At 45.9% G+C, this 27,941-nt stretch overlaps 2 protein-coding genes across 3 annotated transcripts in view; both read left to right on the top strand.

Annotated features, from left to right (window-relative positions):
- Positions 1 to 20,241, top strand: part of LOC118017927 (stimulated by retinoic acid gene 6 protein-like) — a 59,828-nt gene extending 39,587 nt beyond the window's left edge. The window contains exons 9-18 of one of the 2 annotated variants that reach the window (XM_035016262.1): positions 833 to 944; positions 6,151 to 6,304; positions 11,115 to 11,190; positions 14,728 to 14,809; positions 15,129 to 15,177; positions 15,635 to 15,752; positions 16,813 to 16,932; positions 18,160 to 18,323; positions 19,079 to 19,225; positions 19,926 to 20,241. In XM_035016262.1, coding sequence (XP_034872153.1) covers positions 833 to 944; positions 6,151 to 6,304; positions 11,115 to 11,190; positions 14,728 to 14,809; positions 15,129 to 15,177; positions 15,635 to 15,752; positions 16,813 to 16,932; positions 18,160 to 18,323; positions 19,079 to 19,225; positions 19,926 to 20,074 — 1,171 coding nt within the window. In that variant the 3' untranslated portion in view covers positions 20,075 to 20,241. Of the gene's footprint in view, positions 1 to 832; positions 945 to 6,150; positions 6,305 to 11,114; positions 11,191 to 14,727; positions 14,810 to 15,128; positions 15,178 to 15,634; positions 15,753 to 16,812; positions 16,933 to 18,159; positions 18,324 to 19,078; positions 19,900 to 19,925 lie in introns of those variants that run through there. The other variant, XM_035016263.1, reaches the window with a different exon arrangement.
- The window catches only part of CCDC180 (coiled-coil domain containing 180), a 75,949-nt gene continuing 68,239 nt past the window's right edge, over positions 20,232 to 27,941 (top strand). The window contains exons 1-3 of the mRNA XM_035016259.1: positions 20,232 to 23,943; positions 26,483 to 26,630; positions 27,231 to 27,303. Coding sequence (XP_034872150.1) covers positions 27,301 to 27,303 — 3 coding nt within the window. The 5' untranslated portion in view covers positions 20,232 to 23,943; positions 26,483 to 26,630; positions 27,231 to 27,300. The remainder of the gene's footprint in view (positions 23,944 to 26,482; positions 26,631 to 27,230; positions 27,304 to 27,941) is intronic.

Raw genomic sequence — 27,941 nt, 5'->3', positions numbered from 1 at the left:
GGTTCAGCCTCACTTAACCGCTAGGACTGATGGGAGGGAGCAGGTTCCCAGAGAAAGACTGCTGTGCTGTTACCAATACAAGAAGACATAGCTCATGGCCAAGCAAAAGCACTGGTCTTCAGTGACCTATTCCTGCTACTGCCACCATGTACCAAGGGGATATGCCCCAGAGAAAGGACGTGGCTAGTCCAAGGTCATTCAGTGGCAAAGCTCATACTTTGGTTAGAACTACATTTGCCTACGTGTAGCTGAAAAGGCAAAATAACAGTGGGACACACAAGAGGGAGATTTCTTTCTTTCTCATGTAGAAGAATTCTGGAGGCAGGCAGTTTATACTGACCCTGGACTGCCCACCATGGAAGTTTGCTGATCATCTGTCTTTCTGCTGCCATTCTTGGTGATTGTCCACATCCAAGATAGATGCTGGGTGGGCTCCAGGTTGGACCAGCCACCGTGTCGGCATTTTAGACAGCGGGCAGGAGAAAAGAAGGGCAGTGGGGTCCCTCCCAGCTGTGTCAATTCTACCTCAGCACCTTCCCCCAAAGTGCCATCCCACACTGTGGTCACATCTGATTGGCCTGTGCTTACTCTTTCACTCTTAGCTGTAAGAAAGTCAGGAACGATAGCCCTTTAGTTTGCTGAATTGCTGTATTGAGTAAAACTGAGTCTCTGTTCTTAAGAATGAGGGGAAAATGAAAACTGGAATCTACCAGTATTCTTTCTCTTCACTACATTCTAAGAATAAGCAGAGACAATGAGGTTATTTTCAGAAGAATCAGACATTTGTTTACCAATCACAGCCTCTCTTTTCTTGTTATTTATTCATTCACAGGGAGACTAAAAAGTCCTGGTTCCAAACCAGAATCTATGAGTGGGACCCCTGCTTTCAGTTCCCAAGCAGAATGATTGGAACCACCGTGTTGGCTTTCATATGCCTGTACCTTGTAAGTAGATTGGAACAAATCCTTTTCTGTTTCATAAATGGGGTGGGGTTAAGACAGGTTATTCTTTAAAAGCTAGGTCAAAACTGAATCTCTGTAAATCAAAGAAGTACAGTTTTTTGACCCCTATCATTTTTACTCCAAGGACACTTTCACCCACATGGCGAATATTACTAATAAATATAATTGAAGTATTTATGGAGACTTTCAGTTAAATCAATTCTATGTAAACAGCTTGCAAGAAGCTACTCCATCCTAACAACAAGTAAATATCTGAACAAACTGAAAAATCAACAGTTCCTTCTTAGATGCATAAAAAAAGAGAAGTCATGGTGCAAACCGTTGCCCCTAAAATTGGAGACAGACAGGTGGATAGGAGAACCACAATAGAATGGCACAAATAAAATCTAGCAATATATGAAAGGAATTATACACCACAACCAAGTGGGATTTATCTCAGATATGCAAGCCTGGTACAATATTAAAAATTAATGTAATCAATCACATCAGTAACTGAAAGAAGAAAAATCACATGATCATATCAATAGATGTAGGAAAAACATTTAACAAAATCCAACACGAGTTCATGAGAAAATTTTTCAGCAACCTAGGCATAGAGGAGAACTTCTTCAATCTGATAAAGAATATCAACAAAAAAATCTACAACTAACATCATACTTTATGGTGAGAAATTAGAAGCTTTCCCACTAAGACCAGGAAGAAGGCAAAACTGTTCCCCCTCACCACTCAACATTTACTTAGGAGATTCTAGCTAAGTAATAAGACAAGAAAAGGAAATAAAAAGTATACTGATTGGGAAGGAAGAAGTAAAAATGTCTTTGTTCACAGATGACATGATTGTGTATGTAGAAAATCCAAAAGAATCAACGAAAAAACTCCTGAAGGGGCGCCTGGTTGGCTCAGTCAGTAGAGTGTGTGACTCTTGATCTCAGGGTTGTAAGTTCGAGCCCCATGCTGGGTGCAGAGATTACTTAAAGTCTTAAAAAAAACCCGACTTCTGGAACTAATAAGCAGTTATAGCAGGGTTGCAGGGTACAAGGTTAACATACAAAAGTCAATTGCTCTTTTATATATTAACATTGAACAAGGGGACTTTGAAATTAAAAATACAATATCATTTACATTAGCATCCCCCCAAAAGGAATACTTAAGTGTAAATCTAATGAAATATGTATAAGATCTATATGAGGAAAATTACAAACCTGTGTTGAAAGGAATCAAATCAACTAAATACATGGAGAAATATCCTATATTCGTGGATGGAAAGACTCAATATTGTCAAGATATCAGTACTTCCCAACTTGATTTACATATATTGGGATTGATCTATATTGGAATTCAAAGAAATCTCAATCAAAATCCCAGGGAGTTACTTTGTGGATATTGACAAACTGGTTCTAAAGTTTTCAGGGAGAGGCAAAAGACTCATAGTAGACAACACAATTTTGAAGGAGAAGAAGAAAGTTGAAGGACTGACACTACTCAATTTCAAGACTTACTGCAAAGCTGCACTAATCATGACAGTGTGGTGTTGGCAAAAGAATAGACAAATGAATCAATGGACAGAGTAGAGAGCTAAGAAATAGACCAACATAAATATAGTCAGCTTATCTTTGACAAAAGGGCAAAGGTAATACAATGGAGTAAAGATTTTCTTTTTAATAAATGATGCTGGAACAACTGGACATCCACATGCAAAAAAAAAAAATGAATCTAGACACAGACCTTCATAAATATTAACTTAAAATGGATCACAGACCTAAACATCAAATGCAAAACTATAAAACTCCTAGAAGGTAAAATAGGAGAAAATTTAGGTGACCTTGGGGGTTTGGTGATGACTTAATTTTTTAAATTAAATTAAATTTATTATTGTTACTATTTTTGGCATTATCAAGCATTTATTTAAGGGGCTGGTAAGTGTGAATAATTTATGTATTTATGTATGTATGTATTTATTTTTATTAATTCCAGTATAGTTAACATATTATTTCAGGTGTACAATATAGTGATTCAACTATTCTATACATCACCCAGTGCTCATCACAACAAGTGCACTCCTTACTCCCCTTCGCCTATTTCACCCATCCCTCCACCCACCTCCCCTCCGGTAACCATCAGTTTGTTCTCTACATTGAAGTGGTGATGATTTTTTAGATATGACACCAAAGACAATCCATGAAAGGTTGATAAGCTGGGCTTCATTAAAATAAAAACATTTTCTTCTGCAAAAGACCGTGTCAAGAGAGCAAAAAGACAAGCCACATTGGGAGAAGATATTTGCAAAAGACAATCTGATAAAGTCTGTTATTCAAAATATACAATGAGCGCTTAAAATTCAATAAGAAGAAAATAAATAACCAGATTGAAAAATGGACCAAAGACCTTAATAGTCACCTCACAGAGAAGATAGATGGCAAATAAGCTTTTGAAAACATGCTCTACCAAAAAATGAAACAAGATGAAACCACAAAGGGAGACAGACCATAAGAAACTCTTAATCTCAGGAAACAAACTGAGGGTTGCTGGAGTGGTGGGGGATGGGAGGGATGGGGTGGCTGGGTGATAGACATTGGGAAGGGTATGTGCTATGGTGAGCGCTGTGAATTATGTAAGACTGATAAATCACAGACCTGTACCTCTGAAACAAATAATACATTATATGTTAAAAAAAAAGAAGAAGAAGATAGTAGGAAGGGAAAAATGAAATCGGGGGGAAATCGGAGGGGGAGATGAACCATGAGAGACTATGGACTCTGAGAAACAAACTGAGTGTTTTAGAGGGGAGGGGTGGGGGGTTGGGTTAGCCTGGTGATGGGTATTAAAGAGGGCACATATTGCATGGAGCACTGGGTGTTATGCACAAACAATGAATCATGGAACACTACATCAAAAACTAATGATGTAATGTACGGTGACTAACATAACATAATAAAATAAAATAAAATAAAAAACAAAAAACCCCAAAAACATGCGCTACAGCATATGTCATCAGGAAAATGCAAGTTAAAACAAAAATGAGATACTACTACACACCTATTAGAATGGCCAAAATTCAGGACACTGACAACATCAAATGCAGATAAGGATGTGGAGCAACAGGAACTCTCATTCATTGCTGGTGGAAATGAAAATGGTACGGCCACTTTGTAAGATACTTGGGTGGGTTCTGACAAAACTAAATGTACTCTTACCATGTGATCCAGCAGTCACCTTCCTTGGTATTTACCCACATGCACTAAAAACTTATGTCCACACAAAAACCTGCACATGGATGTTTATAGCAGCTTTATACATAATTGCTAAAATATGGAAGTGACCAAGAGCCCTTCAGTAGGTGAATGGATAAATAATTTTTGGTACATCCAGACAATGGGATACAATTCAGCACTAAAATGAAATGAACTATCAGGCAATGAAAAGACATGGAAGAAACTTAGATGCATATTAGTAAGTGAAAGATGCCAATTTGAAAAGGTTACACAATGTATGATTCCAACTGTGTGATATTTTGAAAGGCAAAATTATGGAGACAGTAAAAGATCAGTGGTTTCCAGGGGTTGGGAAGAGGGAGGGATGAATAGGCAGAACACAGAAGATTTTTGGGGCAGTGAAAATACTTTGTATGATACTATTATGGTAGATACATGTCATTAGATGTTTGTCCAAATCCACAGAATGTGCAACACCTAGAGTGTACCCTAGTGTGAACTATGGAGTTTGGGTGATAATCATGTTTCAGCATGGGTGCATTATTTAAGTTTGTTTTCTCAACAAAAAAAATTTTTTAATGTTGGCATAATTCTGACTTTAATATTTTATTAAGCATGGGATCAAAACATTTCATGTGGTCAGAATTTCTTGGGGTAAAATGTCTGAGTCAAAGGTGGGGTCAACATGGAGAGATAGAAATGGCAAGACCAAATTGTCTTCTGGATGATACCTATGTAAATTAATCCTGTGATTGAGTTTTAAACGAATGTATTAGTTAGGTAATGCTGAAGTACCACATAAACCCCTAAATTTCAGTGACTTAACACTTAACATATATATTTTTGCCATGTAACAACGTCAAGTGGGTGTTCAGGTTTTGGGGGCAGCAGTCCTCCATGTGTTACTCCATAACCCAGATCTTTCATCATGTGCCTCATTATCCCTAAGAACCCTCACCCTCTGCATCCAGTCAGCAGAAGGGGGAGGTGCATGGAGAAATGCATGTAGAAGGTTTTCAAAGGCTTGTGTGGAATAGCACACATTCCTTCCACTCCTCTTCCATGGGCAAGAACCATGTCATGTGGCCACATCTAACTCAAGGGAGGCTGGGAAAGGTAGTCCAGCTTTGCGCCCAAAGAAGGGGAGAATGGATTTTAACAGACAACTGGAGTTCTCTGCAACGTGAATAACTGACTTGGAGTTATTGTGTTCCTTAAGCCTTGGGTGGTTATCTGAATGCCAAGCACCATGCTAAGACGTGGAAGAGAGAAGACAGCTGATTCAGCAGAGTCTTGGCTTGGGAGGGACCCATGGCCTAAGAGAAGGGGATACAATGTGGTATGAAGCACCTGCCATGTAAAGAGAGGAAAAAGGGGAAAGTGCTCTGAAAGTTTAGTGAATTATCCCAGATTGAGACACTGCCTGAAGATGGTAACATTTGGAGCTGCACATTCAAAGACAAACAAAGTTTGGTTGATGAAGTAAAATGGTGGTAGGAACTCTAGAAGCTTTGGTGTGATGGTAGGCGGCACGGAGCCAAGATGACAGGATGATGGGAGTGAGCACATGTGACACGCATATAGGAAACAGCACCTCCTCTAACGTGGTTACCACCAAGACGCCAGATGGACAGCGGTGGGAGGTACGGCTGGAATTGTCCCCAAGGTCACTCCTTAGTCATAGTTAGGCAGTCATTTCACTTGGATGTAATTAATGTTTGAAGAGTTCCTCGAGCCCTCATAGGACCTAGTCTCGTATGCTATTGGGTGAAGAAAAGAGTTTGAGGTGACTCCAAAAAAGTCTTCAGAGAAGTCACAATCCCACTCATCTTGGGATAGCCACTGTCCAGAGTCTATTTCAGATTTGTTTTGAACTTCAAAGAGTTTTGATCTCAAAACCAAAGAGTGATCTATATGTTATTCACCTACTAGGCTGGACTCACGTGTGATGTTGATATGTTTGCTCTTTGTATCAGTTCATTGTCATTGAGTTCTGCATGTTCGTGTATGTGAGAGATGAGCTGGATGTGTTTGAAGGGGAGCTGGAGAGCTATATCACCTCCGTGAACCAGACGGGAACCCTGACCCCAGTCATCCTGCAGGTGAAAGAGCTGATGAGCGTCACCAAAGGTACAACCATTCCGCCACCTTTGTTGGGAAAGTGTGGGAAACTGGGAGAAGGACTTATAATTAACTGGTGACAGGTACACACCTGGGATAATTATTGCTGTAGCATTGCTATTGTCTGCATGAGGTACCTGGTTTGGGAGAAAAGTGGGTTACAACTGATATATGCCTCCCTGGGTGACTAGAAGGCCAGTGGGGTCGGGATCTGGGCCATTTTGTTAAAACCAGTTTGGGGCTGAATTGAACATGCCCTGAGAATTCTCTCATTTTAAATAGCCTATTTTGTTTTGATGCCAGTGGAAACAACTAAAATCATCATCTCTTTTTCACTTGGGAAAAAATAAAACAGCAAGTCATGGCTTTTCTTTAGGGTTATATGGAAAAATTTTTTATGCTGTTCAAATTTAATTTCTGCTTAGTTCGGGCTGCTATAACAAATTGCCGTAGACTGGGTAGTAGAAACAACGAACACTTACTTATTTCCTAGTTCTGGAGACTGGGGAGTTCAAGGTGCCGGCAGATCTGGTGTCTGGTGAGAGCCTGCTTCCTGATTTCCAGACGGCCATCTCTTTGTATCCTCAGTGCTAGAGAGTAGGGAGAGGAAGCAGGATGTCTGTCTCCTGTCTCTTATAATGGCACTAATCCCAAAAGCCACATCTCTAAATACCATCATACTGGGGGTTAGGGTTTCGACATATGAATCTGTCCATAGCAGTCACTTTACCTTAAGATACCACCTTTCTTTGAAAACGACATTCTCATTCTGTGTCTGTTGCCCATGGAGTGGGGAGAGTTCTTCCCTCTTTCCTGCTGCGAAAAGCTGTGGACTAGATGTCAGGTAAACTCCGTGTCGTCAGACAAGTCAGGCCCTTCCTCTCTCTTGTTCTCAGCTTCCTCATCTTTAAATGAGGTCTTGGAACGGGGTGTGAAGTGGTTTCCAACAGCCTTTGTAGCACCAACATTTAATGGCCATAAATTACCAAATGGTCCATAAGTCATGAAACAGGTGTTGCAAATGATATTTTTACATAAGACTCATAATCTGGTAGAGTACTGCAACCAGAAGGAAATAGATCTCCTGTGAATTATTTGAGGGAAATTCTCTTTCATACATGTGACATGGAAAGTTACTTTTATGTGAGCACTGGGGCACCGGCTCCATACCAACATACTTTATTGTTGCCCTTGAACATTCGTATTCATCTCTGATGTAGATTTATGCTCAGCCCGACAAGTCCCTGAGTACAACTCTCAGCAAGCATAGTCTAATCTTTAAGTTCAATCATACTAATTTTAAGCCATAGTTTTGAAAGTTTACATTTCCCCCCTCTTCTAGGCAAGTTTTTAATGCCAACCTCAGTTACTTGCTCTGGGTGAACCGGAGTAAATATATCACTGTATTCACTTATGTTTTACCCCCTCTTCCATGTATTTCTCGCATATTTAGATATTTTGGGAATCAAAACATAAAATTTTCACTCCATCTTGATCTTTTTCAGCTTTAACACGGCTGCCCTCTGGCCAAGAGAGACTTTTAAGCTGTACATGCTTCATCTTTGGGAAGATAAAGGCATTAAATTAAAAGTGTGCAGTCAGTCATGCTCTTGCTACTGGCTGGTCTAAATCTGTGCTCACTCTGCTTGTGGCCAGACTCCTCCCATCCTTTCCTTCAGGCTCCCTGTGCCCCCAGGGGTGAGATTTATGTGGTTTACCTGCAGCCTTTGTGATGGTTGAGGTTTGGGATACAGTAATTGCCTAATCCTGGTGAAGCTGGGACAGAGACACATAGAAAACTTGGAAGGATTGGAGATCGCTTTTCTTTTTCCTTCTTGTTAAGACAACTTTTGTGTTTTTTTTAAGATTTTATTTATTTGACAGAGACATAGCGAGAGAGGGAGCACAAGCAGGGGGAGTGGGAGAGGGAGAAGCAGGCTTCCCGCTAAGCAGGGAGCCCAATATGGGGCTCAATCCCAGGACCTTGGGACCATGACCTGAGCCGAAGGCAGACGTTTAATGACTGAGCCACACAGGCGCCCCTAAGACAACTTTTCAAAGATACAATTCACATACCTTAAAATTCATCCACTTAAAGAACAATTCAGTGGTTTTAGTATATTCTCAACAATCACCATCACCACAATCAAATTTGGAACATTTTCATCACTTTAAAAGAAATCATAATCATTTGCAGTCACTCCCCATTTCCCCGCAACATTCCCAGCCCTAGATTACCACTGTTTTCTGGCACTATGGATTTGGCTCTTCTGGACTTCTTATATAAATGGAATCACACAATACGTGGTCTTTTTTTGATTGGCTTCTCTCACATAGCAAATGTTTACAAAGTTCATCTATGTCATAGCATGTGACTGAACTTCATTATTTTTTATTGCTGGAATTTATTCTGTTGTATGAATATACCACATTGTATTTATCCACTCATCAGTTGATGGAAATCTGGGTTGTTTCAACTTTCTGGTTATTATGAGTAATACTGCTATGAACATTCATCTCCAAGTTTTTCATATATTTTCATATATCTTGGGTGTATACCTAGGAGTGGAATTCTGGATCATATGGTAACTATATTTAACCTTTCAAGGAATTGCCAGACTGTTTTCAAAAGCAACTGCATCACTGTGTATTCCCACCAGCAGTGTATCAGGGGTCCAGTTTCTCCATATCTTCACCAACACATGTTGGTATGTTTTTTGTTTTTTAATAATAGCTATCTAGTAAGTGTGAAATGGCAGATTATTGTGGTTTTGATTTTCATTTCCCTGATATCTAATGATGTTGAGAATCTTTTCATGTCCTTATTGGCCATTTATACATCTTCTGTGAATAATGTCCATGGAGATTCTTCGCCTATTTTTAAATTATTATTGAGCTGTAAGAATTCTTTATATTACACATAAATCCCTCAAGAGAGATAATTTGCAAATATTTTCTCCCATTCTATTTGTTGCTTTTTCACTTTTTTGATGGTGTCCTTTGAAACACAGATGTTTTTAACTTTGTTGGAGTCCAGCATATTAATTTTTCTTTTATCACATGTGTGTATCTAAGAAAACATTGCCTAACTTGAGGTCACAAAGGTTTATTCTCATATTTCCTTCTGACACGTCTATAATTTTAGCTTTTACATTTAAATCTATGATCCCTTTCTGAGTTAATTTTTGTATATGCTGTGAGGTAAGGTTCTAACTTCATTGTTTTGCATGTGAATATCAGTTACCCCAGTGCTATTTGTTGAAAAGCATATTCTTTCCCCATTGAATTGTCTTTTTCATCCTTGCTGAAAATACACTGATGATGAGGATTTACTTCTGGATTCTCAATTTATTACATTGATCTATTTATCTATCCTTATGGTAGTACCACACTATCTTCATTACCGTAGCTTTGTCGCTTAACCAACGGAGCCACCCAGGCGCCCTCATTACCGTAGCTTTGTAGTAAGTTGGAAATCAAGAAATGTGAGGCCTGCAATTTTCTTCTTCCTTTTCAAGATTATATTGTCTGTTCTAGGTCCCTTCATTTTCATATGAATTTTAGGATTAGCTTGTCAATTTATGCAAAAATGGCATTGGAATTTTGATAGGGATTGGGTTGAATTTTTAGATCAATTTAGGGAGTTTTGCCATGTTAACAAAGAACATCCTATACATGAACACAGCACGTCTTTCCATTAATCTAAATCTTTAATTTCTTTCAACAATCTTCTGTAGTTTTCAGTGTACGAGTTGCGTACTTCTTCTGTTTATTCTTAAGTATTTTATTCTTTTTTATACTAATGCAAACACAGTTGTTTTCTTCATTTTCAGATTGTTCATTGCCAGTGTCCAGAAATACAGTTAATTTTTATATATTTGTCTTGTATCCTGCAAGCTTGCTGAACTCATTTATTAATGAGTTTGAATCTCTTTTTTGTTTGTTTGTTTCTTTTTTGTTGTTGCTGTTCCTTAGAAATTTTTAAATATAAGAACATGTCACTGATGAACAGAGGTAGTTTTATTTCTTCCTTTGCAGCCTGGCTGCATTTTCTTGCCTAATTTCCCTGGCTAGACCCTCCAGTACAATGTTGGATAGAATTGGCAAGAGTGGACATTGATTTCCTTATTCCTGAACTTAGGGGGAAAGCAATCAGTCTTTTGCTGTTAAGCATGATGTTAGCTATGGGTTTTTTGCAGATGCTTTTTATCAGGTTGAGGAAGTTGTCCTCTGTTTCTACACTATGGAGTGTTTTTAATTGTGAAGAGGTGTTGGATTTTTTTAAAATGGTTTTTGTGGACCAACTGATAAACAGCTTGTCCAGAAGCTTTTATACGTACACATCATCTCCCTTCCCTGTTTCTCCCTCCCTTTCTCAGAAGCACACAGGATCACGTGAAAGCAGATTAGATACAACATATTAAAAACTTGCCAAAAGAGGGATGAAAGAATAGTCAAGACCTCTTGATTCCAGTTATCCTTACGCATGGTTGTTCTTTACTGGGGGTGGCAAATTAATCGTTTTACGAGGACAGAAGGTAACTACATGTGTATACGCCCTCATTTTCTCTACCTGTTACTCACTGTAAATGGAAAATCTTAATGTCCAAGGAGAGGCTTGTGCAAGAAGTAAAGTCTAGCAAGGATGTGTGTGTCTGAAATGAGACAGAAATAGAAGCAAAACTTTATTTACACAAGAAATATGTTAAAGGAAGTAAAATGTATTTGCCCAGCCCTTTCTGATGTGAGCATCCGCAGTTTGAAAACACTGTTCCTGGCTCATCTTCTCAGGCCTCTCCTGTGACTTCTTCTATTTCAGGAGTCTGGCTGGTGACCATCTTGTCCGCCTCCCTCACGTGTGTGAGCTATCTGTTCCACATACTGGCCTGTTACAGGTGAGAGGGCTCTGGGCATCATTGCTTTGTCTTCAGCCAGAATTTTCTAAAAATTCCTGAGTGGGGACAGCAGTGCCCAAATTGGAACCGTGAATGTATGTGCCATCCGGGAAGAGCCACATCTATTGGCTGTAAAACAGAAAACCCCGAACCCCAAAACTAATTGATTTGAGCTTCTACTATAAGCTTGACATTGTGCTTAGAATCTTTTGATTTTTAGGGGAGCCTGGGGACCTCAGTTGATTAAGGAGCCACCTCTTGGTTTTTGCCCAGGTCATGATCCCAGGGTCCTGGGACTGAGCCCCGCTCAGCGGGGAGTCTGCTTCTTTCCTTCTCCCTCTCCCTCTGCCCCTCCCCTGGCACGCAGGCTCTCTCTTTCTCAAATAAATCAATATTTTTTAAAAAAGAATCTTTTGATTTTCACCACAACCCTGAGAGGCACTTTCATCTCTGTTTTTACAGCTGAGAAGGCTGAGACTTAACAAAATAACTCACCCACGCCATTAGCAGTTGGCCATGTCTTCTGCCCTGAGAGGCCTTATTGCTTCTTGTACACTCGGCATCTCTGTTAGGGGTCAGACCTGCCCTGCTCTCCAGGACTAACCACACTGGGTTCCCAGCAGGTGCATCCGGCTCTAGGAGTTATCAAAGGAGATCGGGTCAAGGGCACTGGGTGCATCAGTCTCTAGAAGAGCAGAGCAGGAGGAGGGGATGGACTTCAGTATGTAGTGAGCATTTCACTGCAGATAGCAGTTGAATTTTAGGTATCTGCCCTCCCTCCTCTGTCTGTCTGTCTGTCTCTCAGTCTCTCTCTGTGTCTCTAACTCACATGCAGTCACAGGAGGCCCAGGGCCATCTCCTACCCCTCCGAAGCATCTTGCCTTTATACCCTCCCCATCTGGCTGCCCGAAGGGTGGGTCTCTTGCAGATGGCATCCAAATAAGGACTCTCCTGGTGCAAAGAGGCTCCAGCTCTCCATCACAGCCCTAGCTTGCTCCTTCTCTCTGCTTTCCTGTCCCTGGACCCTCTGGGTGGACTGGACACCACTGCTCTCCGCTTCCCCCCTTGATGTGGGGATATACCTGCTCCTTCCTTCAATGGACTGCAAGTGCCTGGGAGATGATCAGTGAGACACTGGACCACAACCAGTAACAATCACCTTTTAGAGCTGGCTGCATTGACATGGGGGGAGGGCACAGGGAAGAGAAGGTGCCTGTGGCAGGGAGGCCTTATCCTTGTCCAGGCTGGCCCTTCCCTCCCATACCTGTCGCTGAGGACCGGCGATCCCTGCCCTGTCTGCTTTACAAGACCATGGAGCAAAGGAAAAAGTGGATAAGAAACCCCTACAACTGGACGGCACTAGCACTGTGCTGGTATTTTTATTTTTTTTAGAATTATTCCTATCTAGGGCGCCTGGGTGGCTCAGTTGGTTAAGCGACTGCCTTTGGCTCAGGTCATGATCCTGGAGTCCCGGGATCGAGTCCCACATCGGGCTCCCTGCTCGGCAGGGAGTCTGCTTCTCCCTCTGACCCTCCTCCCTCTCATGCTCTCTGTCTCTCATTCTCTCTGTCTCAAATAAATAAATAAAATCTTTAAAAAAAAAAAAGAATTATTCCTATCTATGTGCAGCCTCTTTTAAAAAAAAAGTTATAAAAATATTTAGTGTAAAGTCTTCCTCCCATTCAGACCCCAATTTGTTGCCCCAGAGCTAAACATTATCCATTTTCCGTATCCTCCCAGAAATTGTCTATGCCTCGTGCACACATATGTTGTTGGTGTGTTTGCATTCCTGGTAGCATATGCTCTATTCCAGTGCTGCCGAGCTGAAACAGTGAAAATCACAGGCGCAATTTTGAATTTCCTAATAGACACGAGTAAAAAGTTAAAAAAGGAGGTGAGAATAATTTAATAATATATTTTATTTAGCCCAACATAACCTCAAACCATCATTTCATCATATAATAAATATACAAGCTATCAATAGGATATTGACATTCTTTATTTCATACTAAGTCTTCCCCATTTAGTGGTCATAAAATTGCAAAACATCCTGAAAAATGCTGGAGATAGGATGTGGGGGGAAAAGCAAGACACATGTGAATGTGGACCATGAACATAACCATCGCCGACCTAATCTTTTATGCAAAGGGCCAGGCCGAGACCAGCACGTGGGGAAGGCATGCAGAGGTTTGTGCAGGTGCTGGGAGCATGAGGGGCCGTGGCCCCTTTTTCAGTTTCATTTATGTTGCAATAAGGTGGATCTATCATTAAAAATGGTTTTCCATTATTATCTGTTTTGAAATATGACATAAGTAATACATATTCGTCACAGAACAAATAAGAAAATAGAGCAAATTGAAGAAAATAAAAGCCACAAGCAGAGTCTCAACTATCACATTCAGCCACCATCAAGACTAGGTAACTACATACTACTTTTTCAAACTATATTAAGATTTTTAAATCATCAGGGAAATGTATAACCATGTTAAGACCACAATGAGGCATCACCTCACATCTGTTTGAATGACTAGTACCCAAACCACAAGAAGTAACCAGTGTGGGCGAGGATGTGGAGAAAAAGAAACCTTCATGCACTGTTGCTGGGGATGTAAATTGTGCAGCCACTGTGGAAAACAGTATGGAACTTCCTCAAAAAAGTAAAAATAGAACTATCCTATGATCTAGCAACTTCATTTCTGGGTATTTATGAGAAGAAAACAAAAACACTATTTCGAAAAAATGTTTGCACCCCCATGTTTATTGCCATGTTATTTACAATATTCAAGATATGAAAATAACCTACGAGTCCATTGATGGATGAAGGGGCAAAGAAGATGTGATACACACACACACACACACACAGTGAAATACTATTCAGCCATAAAAACAAATGAAATCTTGCCATTTGCAGAACATGGATGGACCTTAAAAGATGTTATGCTTAGTGAAGTAAGTCCGACAGAGAAAGACAAATACTATATGATCTCACTTATATATGGAATCTAAAACAAAACAAAACAAAAAAACAAGCTAACAGATACAAAGAACAGATTTGAGGTTGTCGGAGGTGGGTGTGGGTGAAGGGAGTCAAAAGGCATGAGCTTCCAGTTATAAAATAAATGTCATGGGGATGTAAATACAGCATGGTGACTCTCGCAATAGTACTGGACTGCATATTTAAAAATTGGGGAGTATAGATCTTAAAAGCTCTCATTGCAAGAAAAAAAGCTTGTAACTGTGCAAGATGATGGATGTTAACCAGACTCATAGTGGTGACCGTTTTGCAATATACATATATATCAAATCATTATGTTGTATGCCTGAAACTAATATAATGTTATGTGTCAATTATATCTCAAAAGTATTTTGAAAATATTTTTAAGGCTAATGAGAACCGTCCCACGAGCTGTGGTCAATATAGGGAAGCCGAGCCAGCCACCATCTCCCTCCACAGGCTTTTCTGTCTATATCTGTTGAGCTCTAAGTACATAAGGAGCCGTGGTTATGAACATTCCTGATTTCCCACTTTTTCTCTAGAAAGCACATGAAGAGGTTGTGGGCAGGAAATAAACACTTCCTCCCTTTGAAGTTCCATAATCCTTCCTCGGCGGAGAGTGTGGTAAGTCCTCTGAGGCCTCTCTCTGTTCTGAGACTAAGTGATTGGCTAAATCCTGCTCTCCTGCCGCTGGGACGGGGTAGCAGCCTGGGGGAGGAAGAGCCCTGGATGGGGAGTCCATAGGCCTCACTTCTAGTATGCTCTGTTGCTGGGTGACCCACCTGGCCCTTGGTTTCGTCATCTGTGAAATGATGACAATCATGACACCCACCTTGGTGTGTTGGTGGGTGAACCTCAGATGAGGCGGGGATGCTGGACCCATGTGTTAGAGGTGATCGGTGTTTTCTCCCTTCTGAGACCCCTTTTTCTTTTTAAATCCCAGGTGGCCATTGCAAGGTACTCTGGCTGGCAAATAGCCTATATTCTGTGGGGTAAGTGTCCTCACGTGACCTATTCAATTCAACACCCATTCCTCGGGCGCCCGCAGAGTCCTGGCTGTGCGTAGAGAGAAGAGAGGCAAGGCAAAGCAGCCCTTGTTCTCTCTCCTTCGGGAGGGAGGGAGAATCCTACACTCACATAGCTATCGTTACCTCCTGTCCTAAGCCCATGGGCTAAAAATGCTAAAGGCAGTGGTGACAGAGAGGAGGAAGTGACTCTCCACACCCAGGGCAGGACACGAATGCTTTCTAGTGGGGCTGACGTTTGAGTCGCATCTGGCAGGGCGAGCAGAAGGCAGCAGGAGGATGGTCATGCCAGGCAGAAGAAACAGCACAAGCAAAAATGCCAGGACCTTTGGTGGGAGGAGGATAGAGGGGGGACCTCAGGGAGGGACATGTATGACCGGGTCATGAAGGGCCTCGAGTGACCCTGGGTTCCCTTGGCCCACAGGCTACCTCATCATCCACGTGGTGCAGAGCCTGTGTGGCATGCTGATCATGTACAGCCTGGTGCTGCCTGTCATCCACAACCAGGGCCTGGAGATGCTCCAAGGACTGGGCATCGGGACGTAAGTGCTGGGTGGGCTCCCTGTCACTGCCCGGGGCCTAGGAGCTGGCAGACTCTCAAAGCTGCTGTTCAAAATGCCCCTTCCCTGTTGGGATCTCACTAATTCCTGGACCCACACTCTCAGTTCTGACCCAGGGATGGGCCAAAAGAGCAACTCATCACAGTGGGAACCTTACAGTTGACAAAATGTTTCCATTCTTGCTGTTCAGTGGGGTGCTCACAGTTGTGTCTGTGGGGGATACACATGTGTCCATTTTATAGCTGGGAAGATTGAAGTGCGGGGAGGTGACGTGGGAGTCAGGGCAGTATAGTAGAAGGAGAAAGGAAATCTGAGCTTAGGTTCTAGAGAAGATGTGTGACCTTGGGTAAATTGCTTCTCTGAGTCTCAGTTTACCCATATGGAAGATAAAAGTGAAGGCCGACATTACTGAGAATTCACTATGCATCTTTTCTCTTGAGAACCCTTGGAAGGTTGGGTCTCGTATTGAGGCCCGTTTTTCAGACAAGGAAACAGAGGCACTGAGGGCTCACCAATTTGTCCAAGGAGGGGAAGGGACAGGGTTGGGAGCTAGCAATCTGAAGCCAAGGCCCCATTTAACTGCCGCCCACACGGCCGCTTGGGGGATGCAGACCCAGCATGTGGCCCTCTCTGAGAACTCCCTGCTCTGAGCTCCTTGGTTCCATCCTCCCCTAGAGCCACGTGGGAGGCTGGGCAGAGCCTGCCCGTCCACTCTCAGGGCCTTCATGAACTCTTGCTCCATGCTTTTCTTTGATTTCCATGCTGTTAAACACGCAGCTCAGCTGCCACATATAATTAAATCCTGGAGTCCTGGTCTGGAGTCAAAAAACCTGACTGTGTGGCTTTGAGAAAGTCATCTGCCCTTCGTGAGCCTCCATTTTCTCATCAGACAGTGGGTGTGAGAATACTCTGGAGGCATAAAGCACAGAGCCAAAGCTACTGTTGTCCCAGCAGGCTGTCCCGTCTCTGTCCTCTCTGTCCCTGGGCACTGGAGAAGGGCTTGGACAAGGCCCCCTCAGGACCGTCTCTCCCTGTGTTTCAGCCTCACCCTATCCATCGTCCTGGGTCTCATGATCCTGCAGGTGTGGATCGCCGCCACCTTCTTCCTACAGCCAAAGATGAGTGCGGCTGACAGGCAGAAACCTTTGGCTCTCAACAACAGGTAAGGGTAACGAAGAGAATGGGGATTAGAGGCTTTGGCTTCAGCAGCCCCTCGTTCCTTCCTCTTCCCCCTTGGCAGGTTCCTGGGAGGACCGTACCATCCATGAGAGGGCGAGGGGCCGTGGTCCGGGAGTGGGCTCTGGAGCCGAACTGCCTGGGTCCAGATCCTGCCTCCACCCCTTATGGGCTGTGGGACCATATGTGACATTCCTGAACACCCATGAACTGCAGTTTCCTCATTTTACAAATAATTGCTCACCTCAGAGAGGTATTCGGAGCATAAAGTGTGTTAAAATATGAACTTAGAACAATAGTGCCTGGTCCGAGGTTTTCCTTTGTAGTTCACTCATTCAAAGCCCTTCACTCAGGGAGGAAACAACGCGGGCATTAAGGATACAGAGCTACCCCTACCTGACCTGCTTGCGGCAGCTCACGGTCCACAGGGGCCGGCAGACACATGGCGACAGTCAACTCCAGAGGGGGTGACAGCCTCACAAGAGCAAGGCGGGTAATGGAGAAAGAGGCAGGAATGGTTCATTCAGCTGCAGGTGGGACGTTTGAGCTGAGCTCGGTTGGCTGTCCTGCAGGTCTCGCTGAGGAGAGGGTGTGGTCGGCAGCCCTCAGGGCACAGATGGAGGCCGGCAGCCGAGAAAGGGCAAGACGTCTTGAGAGAACAGTGAGAATCCAATATGGTGGCCATGTAGTCGCCTTGGATGGTGAGGGGCAGGGAGGGGGCACAGAGTGACGGCCCCAGAAAGGCCCGTCTCAGGGATGGCCCAGAAGTCCCGGATGCCGAGTTTGGGCCTCATCCCACCCATAGGCAACAGGAAACCACACAATCCAGTGGTCATCTGGGAAGTTTCCTTTGGAGGACTTGGAGCAGTTCCAGCGGCGGGCAGGTCATTGTGACAACAGACAGTGGGAAAGCCACAGCCTCTGCTGTAACCACAAAGCCAGCTGTAGCCACATGAGATTTCTTGTCGTACAGGAAACCTCAAAACCCAGGGATCCCATGAAACATCACAGCCACCGCTGACAATCCCGCTGTGCTGGGTTCAGCACCTTCTGCACTGTATCTGAGCCAGTCCCATACCACTGCTGTGTGGCGGGGACCATCAAGGTCACAGGGCTAGGAGATGGGAGCTGCAGGATGGGGCCCGGAGCCAGCCTGCCTAGCCACCTCCTCCTCCTGAAAGGGTGCTGCCCCTCTGCCTGCTTCTGTTTGCAGGAAAGTGTTCCACAACTTCAACTACTTTCTGTTCTTCTACAACGTGCTGCTGGGCCTGGGCGCCTGTCTCTCCAGGCTGCTCATCAGCTGCATCCTGGGCACGTGGCTGATCGCACGCATCGACAGGACCATCATGCAGAATGGCTATGAGGGGGCGGACATGGGTGAGTGGCTGGTCCCTGGTGGCTGCACATTGAGTCAGGGGTGGGGGGTGGCGGGGCTGGTCTGGCAGCTTTCTGGAAGCTGCTTGCCGGTCGGATACCAGAGGCCTGGACTTCACACTCCTCCTTCTGCTCAGAGCTCAGCTTCTCATGGAGGCTATAACGCTGAGCAGAAAAAAAACATTCAGCCTAATGGTCAGAAGACAATTCAGGCTAGTAAATGGCTGCATGTTTGACAGACCTTCGAGGTATTGTGGAGAGCAGTAAGAAGTACTAGAATTCCATCTGAACAGTTAGAAGGTAATTAATTTATGAATGCACAGCTCTGAAAATGTTGAGAAAGAACACATCTCAGAATTATTGGTGTCATTAGCTGGAAACTTAGTTAAGAAAATGGTCTGTTCAGTTAAGAAAGACTCCCAAATCAAGCCGTTCCTGTAAAGCAAAAATCGTTTGGGTTTTCTTTCTGACCTGTGTCCATTCATTCACTCACCCATTCCTTGTACGCCTGGCAGCCTCTCTGTATGAGCACAGCGCTCCTCCCACTTTCCGCTTCAAGGTCTCCGCAAAAGGGATGGATTAGAATGCCATCTTGAGAACCTTCTTGCTCTTCATACCTAATTTTCTAGATTCTCAGTGATAACAGGGGCACCGTTTAGGAACAAAGTGGCACAACAGTTACGTCATTCAAAGCACAGGCTCGAGCGGCCTGGGACAGAGGGCATGCTGCCTGGCCTGACTTGCCTTCTGCGTTTCAGGGTTCAGTGCCTGGATTGGAATGCTCTATGTGGATCATTATCATACCAACCCTGTGCTCGTCAGCTTTTGTAACATCCTGATCACAGGGCAAAGGGAGAGGAGGCTGCAGCGGGCCATCAAATACTGGTACCTAAATCAGTCAGCAGGTAAGCCTCCTGTCTGAACCTATGCTGGGCTTGGACAATAGGCAACAAGGACCCTAAGGCTTCTCTGGGAGCCTTGAGATGTCCCAGCTTCCCCCTTCCCTGCCCCCCTTCCTCCATACTCCGTGCCCTGGGGAACCTTCTACCAAGGAGAGCAGGAGGCTTAGTCCACAGCCAACCTGGCCAGGGGACCCCTGAGGCGTGGTGTCCTTGTCCTTCTAAATGGAACATGTGGCTGCCCCCCATGTTCCCAGAAATGAGCTCTAGTTCTGCTGAGTCCTCCTGTCCCTTTGTTTGAGACCCCACCCATATCCCAGGCTCCAGGCCAGATGCCCTCCAAGATGGGGCTTGGTTTTGCTTACCACAGGCTCTTCTGGCTACCATCTCCTGCCCCTTCAAGGATCTGTACTGTCTACTCCACCCCTCCCACCCTTATTACTCTGTTCTGCCTTCTGCTGGGAAGCCCACCAATTAGCCATATCTTGTGAGCGCCAGTCTGGACTATGTTCATCACTGTTCCCAACTGCAGACATCTGGCTCTGGGACAAACTCAGATCCCTCCCGCCGCCCTCATGTCCCCAGAAGTCCCGGTCCAGCTCCTTCTCCTGCACCTCACACCTACCAGTCTGCTTCTCCTAGAGCTTCTGAGGATAGAGACAAGCTGCCCCATCCCCCAAGTCTGTCTGCTCTGGTTCACTTCTAGGTTCCCGAATCTCAACGAGGTCCAGGACAAGGTGGTTCCTGTTACACACCCTGGTCAACAATCCCAGACTAGTCATGCTCAGAAAATCAAGATCAGGTCATGGCTCCCAGGACTTTACCCAGATCCTGTTGACATGCTCAGACAGCTGACGGTAACCTCCCAACACAGCTACAAGGCCATTCCAGGACGACTGCCCCTGTGACAAGGCCCAGGCTACCCAGCTGCTGTCCCCTGCAGTGTGAGAGGGGACGCAGTCCCCGTCTACTGCACACAGCACCGGGCGCTCATGGGATGGCACCTGAGCTGAACCATGAAGTCTCAGGTCTAATAATCCACTCCCTTGGTAAAAAGATCAAGAACTAAAAAGAATTTCTGTTGAACAATCTTTTCTCAATAACAATTTCCACTATCCATGGTTAGGAGGTAGCATTGGGGAGTTCCGTGTGGACAAGCACTTAGTTTGACCACAGGATAGAACTTCGCGTCACTGAAGAAGGTGGTAAAATGTACACCAGGAGAGCTTAACTGTTAGACATAGTTTTTGTCTGGAAGAAAGTATGGCTTTAATCCAACGGGATCCTTGTTGCTTCCCCCTTTCCAGGCCTTCTGGTGGTGGGAGAGAAGGACATCCATGTCCCCAGCCGCTAATCTGGTAGGGTGAGCATGCACACGTTGGGCTGTCCCTGCCATTGCCGCTGGGATGAGGAGCAGATCAGAACTGATCTGGGCCTTGGTCACAAAGAAGATCTACAGATCTGACAAGGAGGGTATCCCCTGGGAAGGCTGCCTATCTGTGGAGGCAGAGATGGGAGTGGGCAGGCATTCTAGTTGGGGCCAAGAGCAAAGGTGTGGGAGCAGGAGAGCCTCAGGCATGTTTGAGGAGGAGAGGCCTCTGGTATTTGCAGGGCAGGGTATTGGGGGCTGTTTAGACCACCCATGGAGGCCCAGATGCCAGGCTGGGAAGCCTGGACATTTCTCTTTGTGCAGAGAGCCCAGTACTTACCCTGAGTCTTCACACCCACGCATAAGGTCCCTGATGGCCCGGGACTCATGCAAAGTGACCAGAGTCACTCGTGAAGCCTGTGCGGTGCCAGGAGGACCTACCAACAGGGTGAGGAAATTCCCCATCCACCTCACAAATCTCAGAGCCACTGAAATTCAGTAATCATTATTGAGCATCTACTGTAAACCTAGTCCTGTGGCTAGATGTGTTTGCCAGACTTATCTCTTTTAATTTAACCTTTGCAACCTCCAAACTTTGTCATTCTGCTTTCAGAAACTGAGACAACTGGGACTAGAGTGTTGGGGTCCCCGCACTACCACTTGTAGCTACGGGATACCAGATAAATGACTCTGTCTTTCTGTGCTGTTTTTTCCTTACAAATAAAAAGGGTAATGCCTACAACACCCCAAATTATTTTGAGGATAAAATGAGCTAATACACAGCGGACTTAGGTCAGTTGTCCAGGGTGTGAGGTTAGGGAACCTTGGGAGAAATGGGGTGAGGGGACAATGGCCTCACTGACCTTGTCCTTGACCCTGGCAGGAGAGGATCTCCAAGTTGGCCACCTTGGAGATGACCCCCCAGGAAGCCCAGAAGCTAGTGCCTGCTACGTCCTACACTCAATAAATATCAGTTATTTTTATTTGCAATGTTGATACTTTGTGGTGATCTGATTAATGTCTGTTTACCTCTCAGGATGCTCTCAGCTGGGAGAAAGGAGCCAAGGATGGTCTCCCCTCAGCTAGTTGCCTTGCAAATCATGGCTGATTTTCCTCGGGACCTACACTCACCAGCCCTATTTGCTTCTAGACCTACTAGTAGACTCTGCCCCAGAAGTCATCTTGGCCAGCAAGGGAGAGTGTAGGGGTCTGCCCATGGCTAAGTATATGGACCCTAAGCCTGGCAAAGCAGAAGCCATCCGTGATCTCTCAGGCTAGGGCCTCTAGGAAATGTCTGTCTTAAAAAGAATTATATGAGGAGGTGCAGGAAAGCTGGAGATCCTCGTGCATAGTAGCGTAAATGTTTGTGGAACAAGGCCCAGCTGTTCCCTTGAAAGGGACCTCACAAATCTTTGCCCTGCACAAGAAGCAAGTAGGAAAAGGAGCATGGGGGTCATGGGCAAGGCTCCCAGGAGGATTCTAACATAGGTCAAGAGGACACACAGAGCCCCTAGAGGGAGACTGAGGCTGGAAAGTCTTGGGACTTCGTCCATTTGCAAATTATCTTCCTCTGGTCTTGCCCTTCCCATGTGCAAGGTTTGATCGCTTGACATTTATTCCTCTACTTAGTGCTGATGCAACTACAAGTCCCAGACGCAGGACTGGTCAGTGGTGGAGCTGGAATTTCACTCCCCAGGACTATGCTTAGTCTGCAGTTTTACCTTCAGGCCGAGGGTTCAGCTACTGCCAAGCCTGGACACACACTCAGCCCTGAGCTTCTTGATGGCCAGTTCTTTTTGGCCTTGAATGTTCTGCTGGCCAAACAGGACTGGCGCTCCCATGGCAGGACCAAGCATAGCTACAGGACGGAGTGGCACCCAGGAGCCCACCAGGAGCCACACCTCCGGTGTCCCTCCCAGTGCCTGCCCAGCAGCCGGAGTCCAGTTGTCCCAGCGGTCACCATGCAGTGAGGCTGTGGTCAGCCGGGAGAGTCCTGGCCAAAGACTCTCTGGACCAGCCACCAGGGAGAGTCTGTATCCGCTCTTACTCAACTACTCCCTGGGCTCACCTCTCATCCTCCCTGAGCCACTCCGTATCCTGGAATCCGGCCTCAGCCTGCTCCTCGGGCTCAAGGTCGTGATGATTTGCCGCCATGTGGAGCAGCTGGATCTCCCTCATTACTTTGTATTCCTGGGGCCAGAGGGAAGGACAGATGCAGACAGTGCCTGAGCAGGGCATTGTGGGGGGAGGAGAGAGCCAGGAGGCCAGTCCTGGGTCTTTGTACACATGGAAACCCTCCAGTTCCCTCCAGGTCCTACCTATTCTCAGAGATGGGTGTGAATAACTCCTCCTCGGGAAGTTGGACTTATCCCACCCACCAAATTGATGGGTTTCCCACTTCTCTGTTATCAAACTCCCAGGTATGTCCTGCCTGGGGGCGGGGTGGGGGGGCTCTGATTCCCCTACCCCCCGCAATGCTCCTCCTGCAGTGACTGCCACAGATGTTCACCCCATTCCTTTTCTGGAGGTTGATCTGGGATTCCCCTGGGAGGCAGACAGCCAGGGTCCATCAGAAAGAGGCCCCCAGCCCATAACTAGCCTCCCTTCCCCACCCCTTCTCATGTTGTACTACCACCGAGGCCCTCCAGGGGGCAGGGCATGCACAGAAAGTAGGACTGGGACCCAGGCCAGGCTCTGGGCTCCAGACAACGGGGGACTTGAGAGCTGAAGCTCAGGGACAGGCTAGCACAACCCACTCTGATGACAGACAGGGAGACTAAGGTCTCAGGCAGGTAGTGACTGCCCAGCCACTTCTGTGTTGCCTGGCTTGGAGGAACCTGACATCTCTCTCCCCTCCTTGGGCATCTCCTGAAGGAGAGGCTGAGTCCCACTCCTGCAGCTTTGCAGTCTGGCAGCTCGGGGAACCAGGACATGCAGCTTATGTGGTGCCTCCATTCAGTCATCCCTAAGAGGAGCATGACACCCCAACTCCGGAGATGCCTGCCAGCTGCTGTGACCTCAGGACTCAGTAGGGGGCTCTCTTCTCCCAAACCCTACTCCCCTGCCCCAGGTTTCTCTCACCTCCAGATAATCTTGCATTGCAGGGTCCAGCATCCCCAGGGCAGTGAGGAACATGCCAAGGAAGGCGAAGAACACACCCTGTGCCTTCGGGGTGGGAGTGGGGATGAGCTCTGGCTCTCAGGTGCCCTCAGGGACCGTCCCCTGAAAACTCCTCACCCTCGGCCTCTACCCCAGGGTTCCCATGTGCATCTCCCTCAGTTCTTCTCCTGTCGCCCTTCAAGAACACCAGACTCCTGCTAATCACCTCCCAGGGCCTGCTTCTGGCAATCCCAGGGTATGTGGCCCCAGGTCCTGGTCACTTCTAATGGGGGATTTCTGGCACTGTGGCAATGGGGGGCAGAGCTGCAGGGGGAAAGCCCCTCCCCTCTTGGTGTGGAGGCCTTTGTTTAGGAGGGAAGAGCTCCCCTCTCCGCTGACCCTGGGGCCCCTTCCCCACAGGCATCCTCACCTGCCATTGCCTCCTCTGGGCTTCCTGGGGGGTCATCTCCAAGGTGGCCAACTTGGAGATCCTCTCCTGCCAGGGTCAAGGACAAGGTCAGTGAGGCCATTGTCCCCTCACCCCATTTCTCCCAAGGTTCCCTAACCTCACACCCTGGACAACTGACCTAAGTCCATTGCTACTAGTGCTACTCTGTCTTCTAGTGTGCTCTGATTCTAGAACAATCCTGGCTCCAATACTCACCCAATATGTGGCCTTGGGCCTGTGGCCTGGCCTCCCTGGGCCTGTTTCCTCATCTGAAGAGTGTGAGGAGAGCTCCACCTACCTCACAGGGTCTCCAAGGACTCAGTATCATATTACTATCATCATTGTTCTCCTCTCACACCCTAGCACATTCCCTCCCTTCAGTCTTATCACAACCCTGTCCTGTGAGGCCTGCACCACAGGATCATTACTTTCCATTTTCCAGATGAGGAGACAGAGCCCCCAAAGAGAGGCAGTGATTTGCTCAGAGGCCTACAGAGGAGAGGCTGCGCCCTAGCTGCCCTTGCCCCAGCCTGGCCCCGCCACTGACCAGAGTCCTGCCCTTTGGGCTCTCAATGTGAGTCCAGGCCCCCAGCCCGGCCGAGCCATGGATAAAGAGGGACAGGGGTCTTGGGAGCCTGGCTGAGTGGTCCCTGCCTGCCCAAGCCCACCGGAGTTTCTGCCACCCAGGCTGGGCCTGTGGCCATGCCAAAGTCTTCACCTCTCCAAGGTACCCCTCAGGACATTGTCCTGCACAGCAGTCTTCCTTCATCCACTCAGAAGGGGGCTGCTGAGGTGCCATCTCTGACTGACAGGGGAGGGAGTGACCAGGGCACGGGGTGGGAACACCTTGCTTCCTCTTTTTGAAGCTTCTTACTTCCATTCAGGAAGGATCCACTAAGAAGCCATCAGTCCCCCCAGACTCTTAGAAGGTATCTGGGACATATATCATGGTCAACTGGACACCCAGATGAGATTCCTGACTGTGACTGATTGGCAGTGATGCTTGAGGGGCAAAGTAGGAAGTCACAGAATGCACACCTCTCTGTCCCTGGTCCGGCCATCTGCACCCAAGCCTAGGCAGCCATTTGAGCACCTGGCCCATGGCATTCCCCAGCAGCTCCCACCCTGGCGCAGGTAGGGTGCCCTCCTCGTGGAGATGGAGTGAATCCTGGAGGAGCAACAGGGGCCTGGCTTCCCGAGGATAGGCTGGGCTTATTTAGGGAAGAAAGAAATCCCACCGACCCCCAATAGCCTGGAAGAAGCTGAGTGCCAGCAGGATGGACCAGCATGGAAGCCTGACACACCTGGTAATTCTGCCAGCTCAGCAACCCCTCCTGGAACAGCTCAGCTGCCCCCACTCTGTCCCGTGACCAGGCCTTCTGCCCTGCAGAGTGCCCCCCCTGCTCTAGACCAAACAGCTCCTTCTTTCTGTTAATGTAGGCAAGACTGGAATTTTTCAGATACTTCAAGTGAGAAATAATACCACACCCTGCCTGGTCCCCCTCCCCACCTCCTTCTGTCATTCTAGACCTCCAGCCTCCACTCCACCTGCCCAGTGCGTTGTCTTTGCCACAAAGCTTTTGAAATTTTCGGGAGCTCTTCCTAAGGGGAAGAGAAAGAAAAGAAGGAGGGAAAATTGGGGGAAAGATGGGAAGGGTGTGAGTGTCAATGATTTTTATTTGAGAACCCAAAAGATCAAAACTATCTGGATGAGGGTTTCCACTGGTTTCCTCTGAGCTCAAAGGGCTCCATGGGCCTGGGGAGGGGAGACTTCATACTTGTCTTCATGCTGGGGCTCCATTCTCATTTCTTCCAAGCATCATTACTTTTTTTTTAAAGATTTTATTTATTTATTTGACAGAGACACAGTGAGAGAGGGAACACAAGCAGGGGGGAGTGGGAGAGGGAGAAGCAGGCTTCCCGCCGAGCAGGGAGCCTGATGCAGGGCTTGATCCCAGGACCCTGGGACCATGATCTGAGCCAAAGGCAATTGCTTAATGACTAAACCACCCAGGCGCCCCTGAGCAGCATTATTTTTGACTGGTTTTGGTTCCAATTGGACATAGAATTTGTTGCTATAAAGTGAACACTTGAAGATGTCAGTTTGGCTCAGCCCAATCTCTGATGTTGAATGGAACGGATTCCTGAAGCAGAACTGGTGGCCTAAGGTTCCAGTGAGGCTTAGAGGCTCCACTCCCAGCTCAATCCCTGTCCCCAAGGTTGGCTGCCTCCCAGAAAGTCCCAGCTGAAAGAAGGGGCAATGCCAGCCCTGTGGGAGATTCCTCATTCACCCTTCTCCTATGGAGAGAGGCCCCCACCTGGAAACTTCTCCCCATGTCTTCTTCAGACAGCGAATGGCATGCAGTGAGAAGTTCCTGAGGATCCAGCTCTCCTGGAAAAGGGGGGAGAATGAGCTGTGAGGGGAAGCTCTGCTTTCTATAGCTGACCCTGCCTCACCGTGCACACCTGCTCACTGGACCAACGGCTCTGCTCAGGTGAATTCTTTGTAATCCCTCCACCTGCCACCTCTGAGATCTCCAAGTCCTCTGGGGCGCCATGGGCGCCCCCCCCCATGCAATCAGGTGGGTCCGCAGGGTGCTGGACCTGGTGGGCCTGGAGACCCTGGGGAGGAAAGAATTACTTTTCTATTTTCCCCCTTTAGCTTTAGAATGTATTGTCAAACTTTTAAACTTCACAGTGTTACTAAGCCTGAGCCTATTTTCATATATTTAAGGCTGTTTATATTTCTTTTTCTATGAACTGTGGATTCATGTCTTTTGCCAAATTTCCCATAGTGTGTCTGTTCTTTTTCTTATCGATTTCTAGGAACTCTTTAGGTATGAGGGATGTGAGCCCCTTTGTAATATGAATTGCAAATATTTCTTCCCAGTTTATCATTTCTTTCTCTTTTATTAGGATTTTTTTGGTCAGTTTGGTGGTGTTTTTGTTTTTTGTGTGTGTGTTTGCTTGTTTTGCTATGTATCATTAAGATGTCATTTCTCCCCAAACTGATATATAGATTCATACAGCCACAGTAAAAGTATGTCAGCAGATATCTGGTGGACATTAACTATATGCTTTCCAATTTTCCATAGAAATACAAGTGGCCAAGAATAGTCAAGAGAGTCTTAAAGAAGATCCAACTTGGAGGGCTTACACTACCAGATGGTAAGCCTTAGTATACAGCAACAGTAATCAGGGCAGCTATAATAGTGCAAGGAACAATAGACAGAGTCCGGCGAGACCCATACTTATGAACATTTTGTGTATGACAAAAGAAACACACAGAACGATGGAGAGAACATGGTCTTCTCAGTAAATGGCCCAGGGTCATTGGTTATCCATATGGGAGCGAAATTAATCTTGACTCCTACCCTCCCCCTATCATAAACAAAATCAATGCCAGGTGGGTTTTAAATCTAAATGTGTAAGCTTAAAACAGTAACATTTGTAGTAGATAATTTAGGAGAATATTTTCATGACCTGGGGGCAGGCAAAGATTTCTTAGGACATAAACTACACTAACTATAAAGACAAAAATTAATAAATTGGACCTGATTAAGAATTTCTCTTTACCTTCCAGAGAGTTAGAAGGCTAGAACAGAATGGGAATAAGCACTTGTCATATATTTATCTGGGAAAAAGCATCAGATAGGATATGTAATTGACTCCTATGAATTAATAAGACAAAATCCACCAGAAAAAATGGGCAAAAGATTTGACCAGATATTTCACAGAAATACAACCAAATGGCCAAAAAGTATATAAAAGTTTACACGACATCATTACTCACCAGGAAAATTCAA

Source organism: Mirounga leonina, unplaced genomic scaffold (genome assembly GCF_011800145.1).
Source record: "Mirounga leonina isolate KUSES-001 unplaced genomic scaffold, KU_Mleo_1.0 Mir_170, whole genome shotgun sequence".
In the NCBI taxonomy this organism is placed as follows: domain Eukaryota; kingdom Metazoa; phylum Chordata; class Mammalia; order Carnivora; family Phocidae; genus Mirounga; species Mirounga leonina.
The sequence above is the reverse complement of the archived record's forward strand: the minus strand, read 5'-3'. Positions and strand labels throughout refer to the sequence as shown.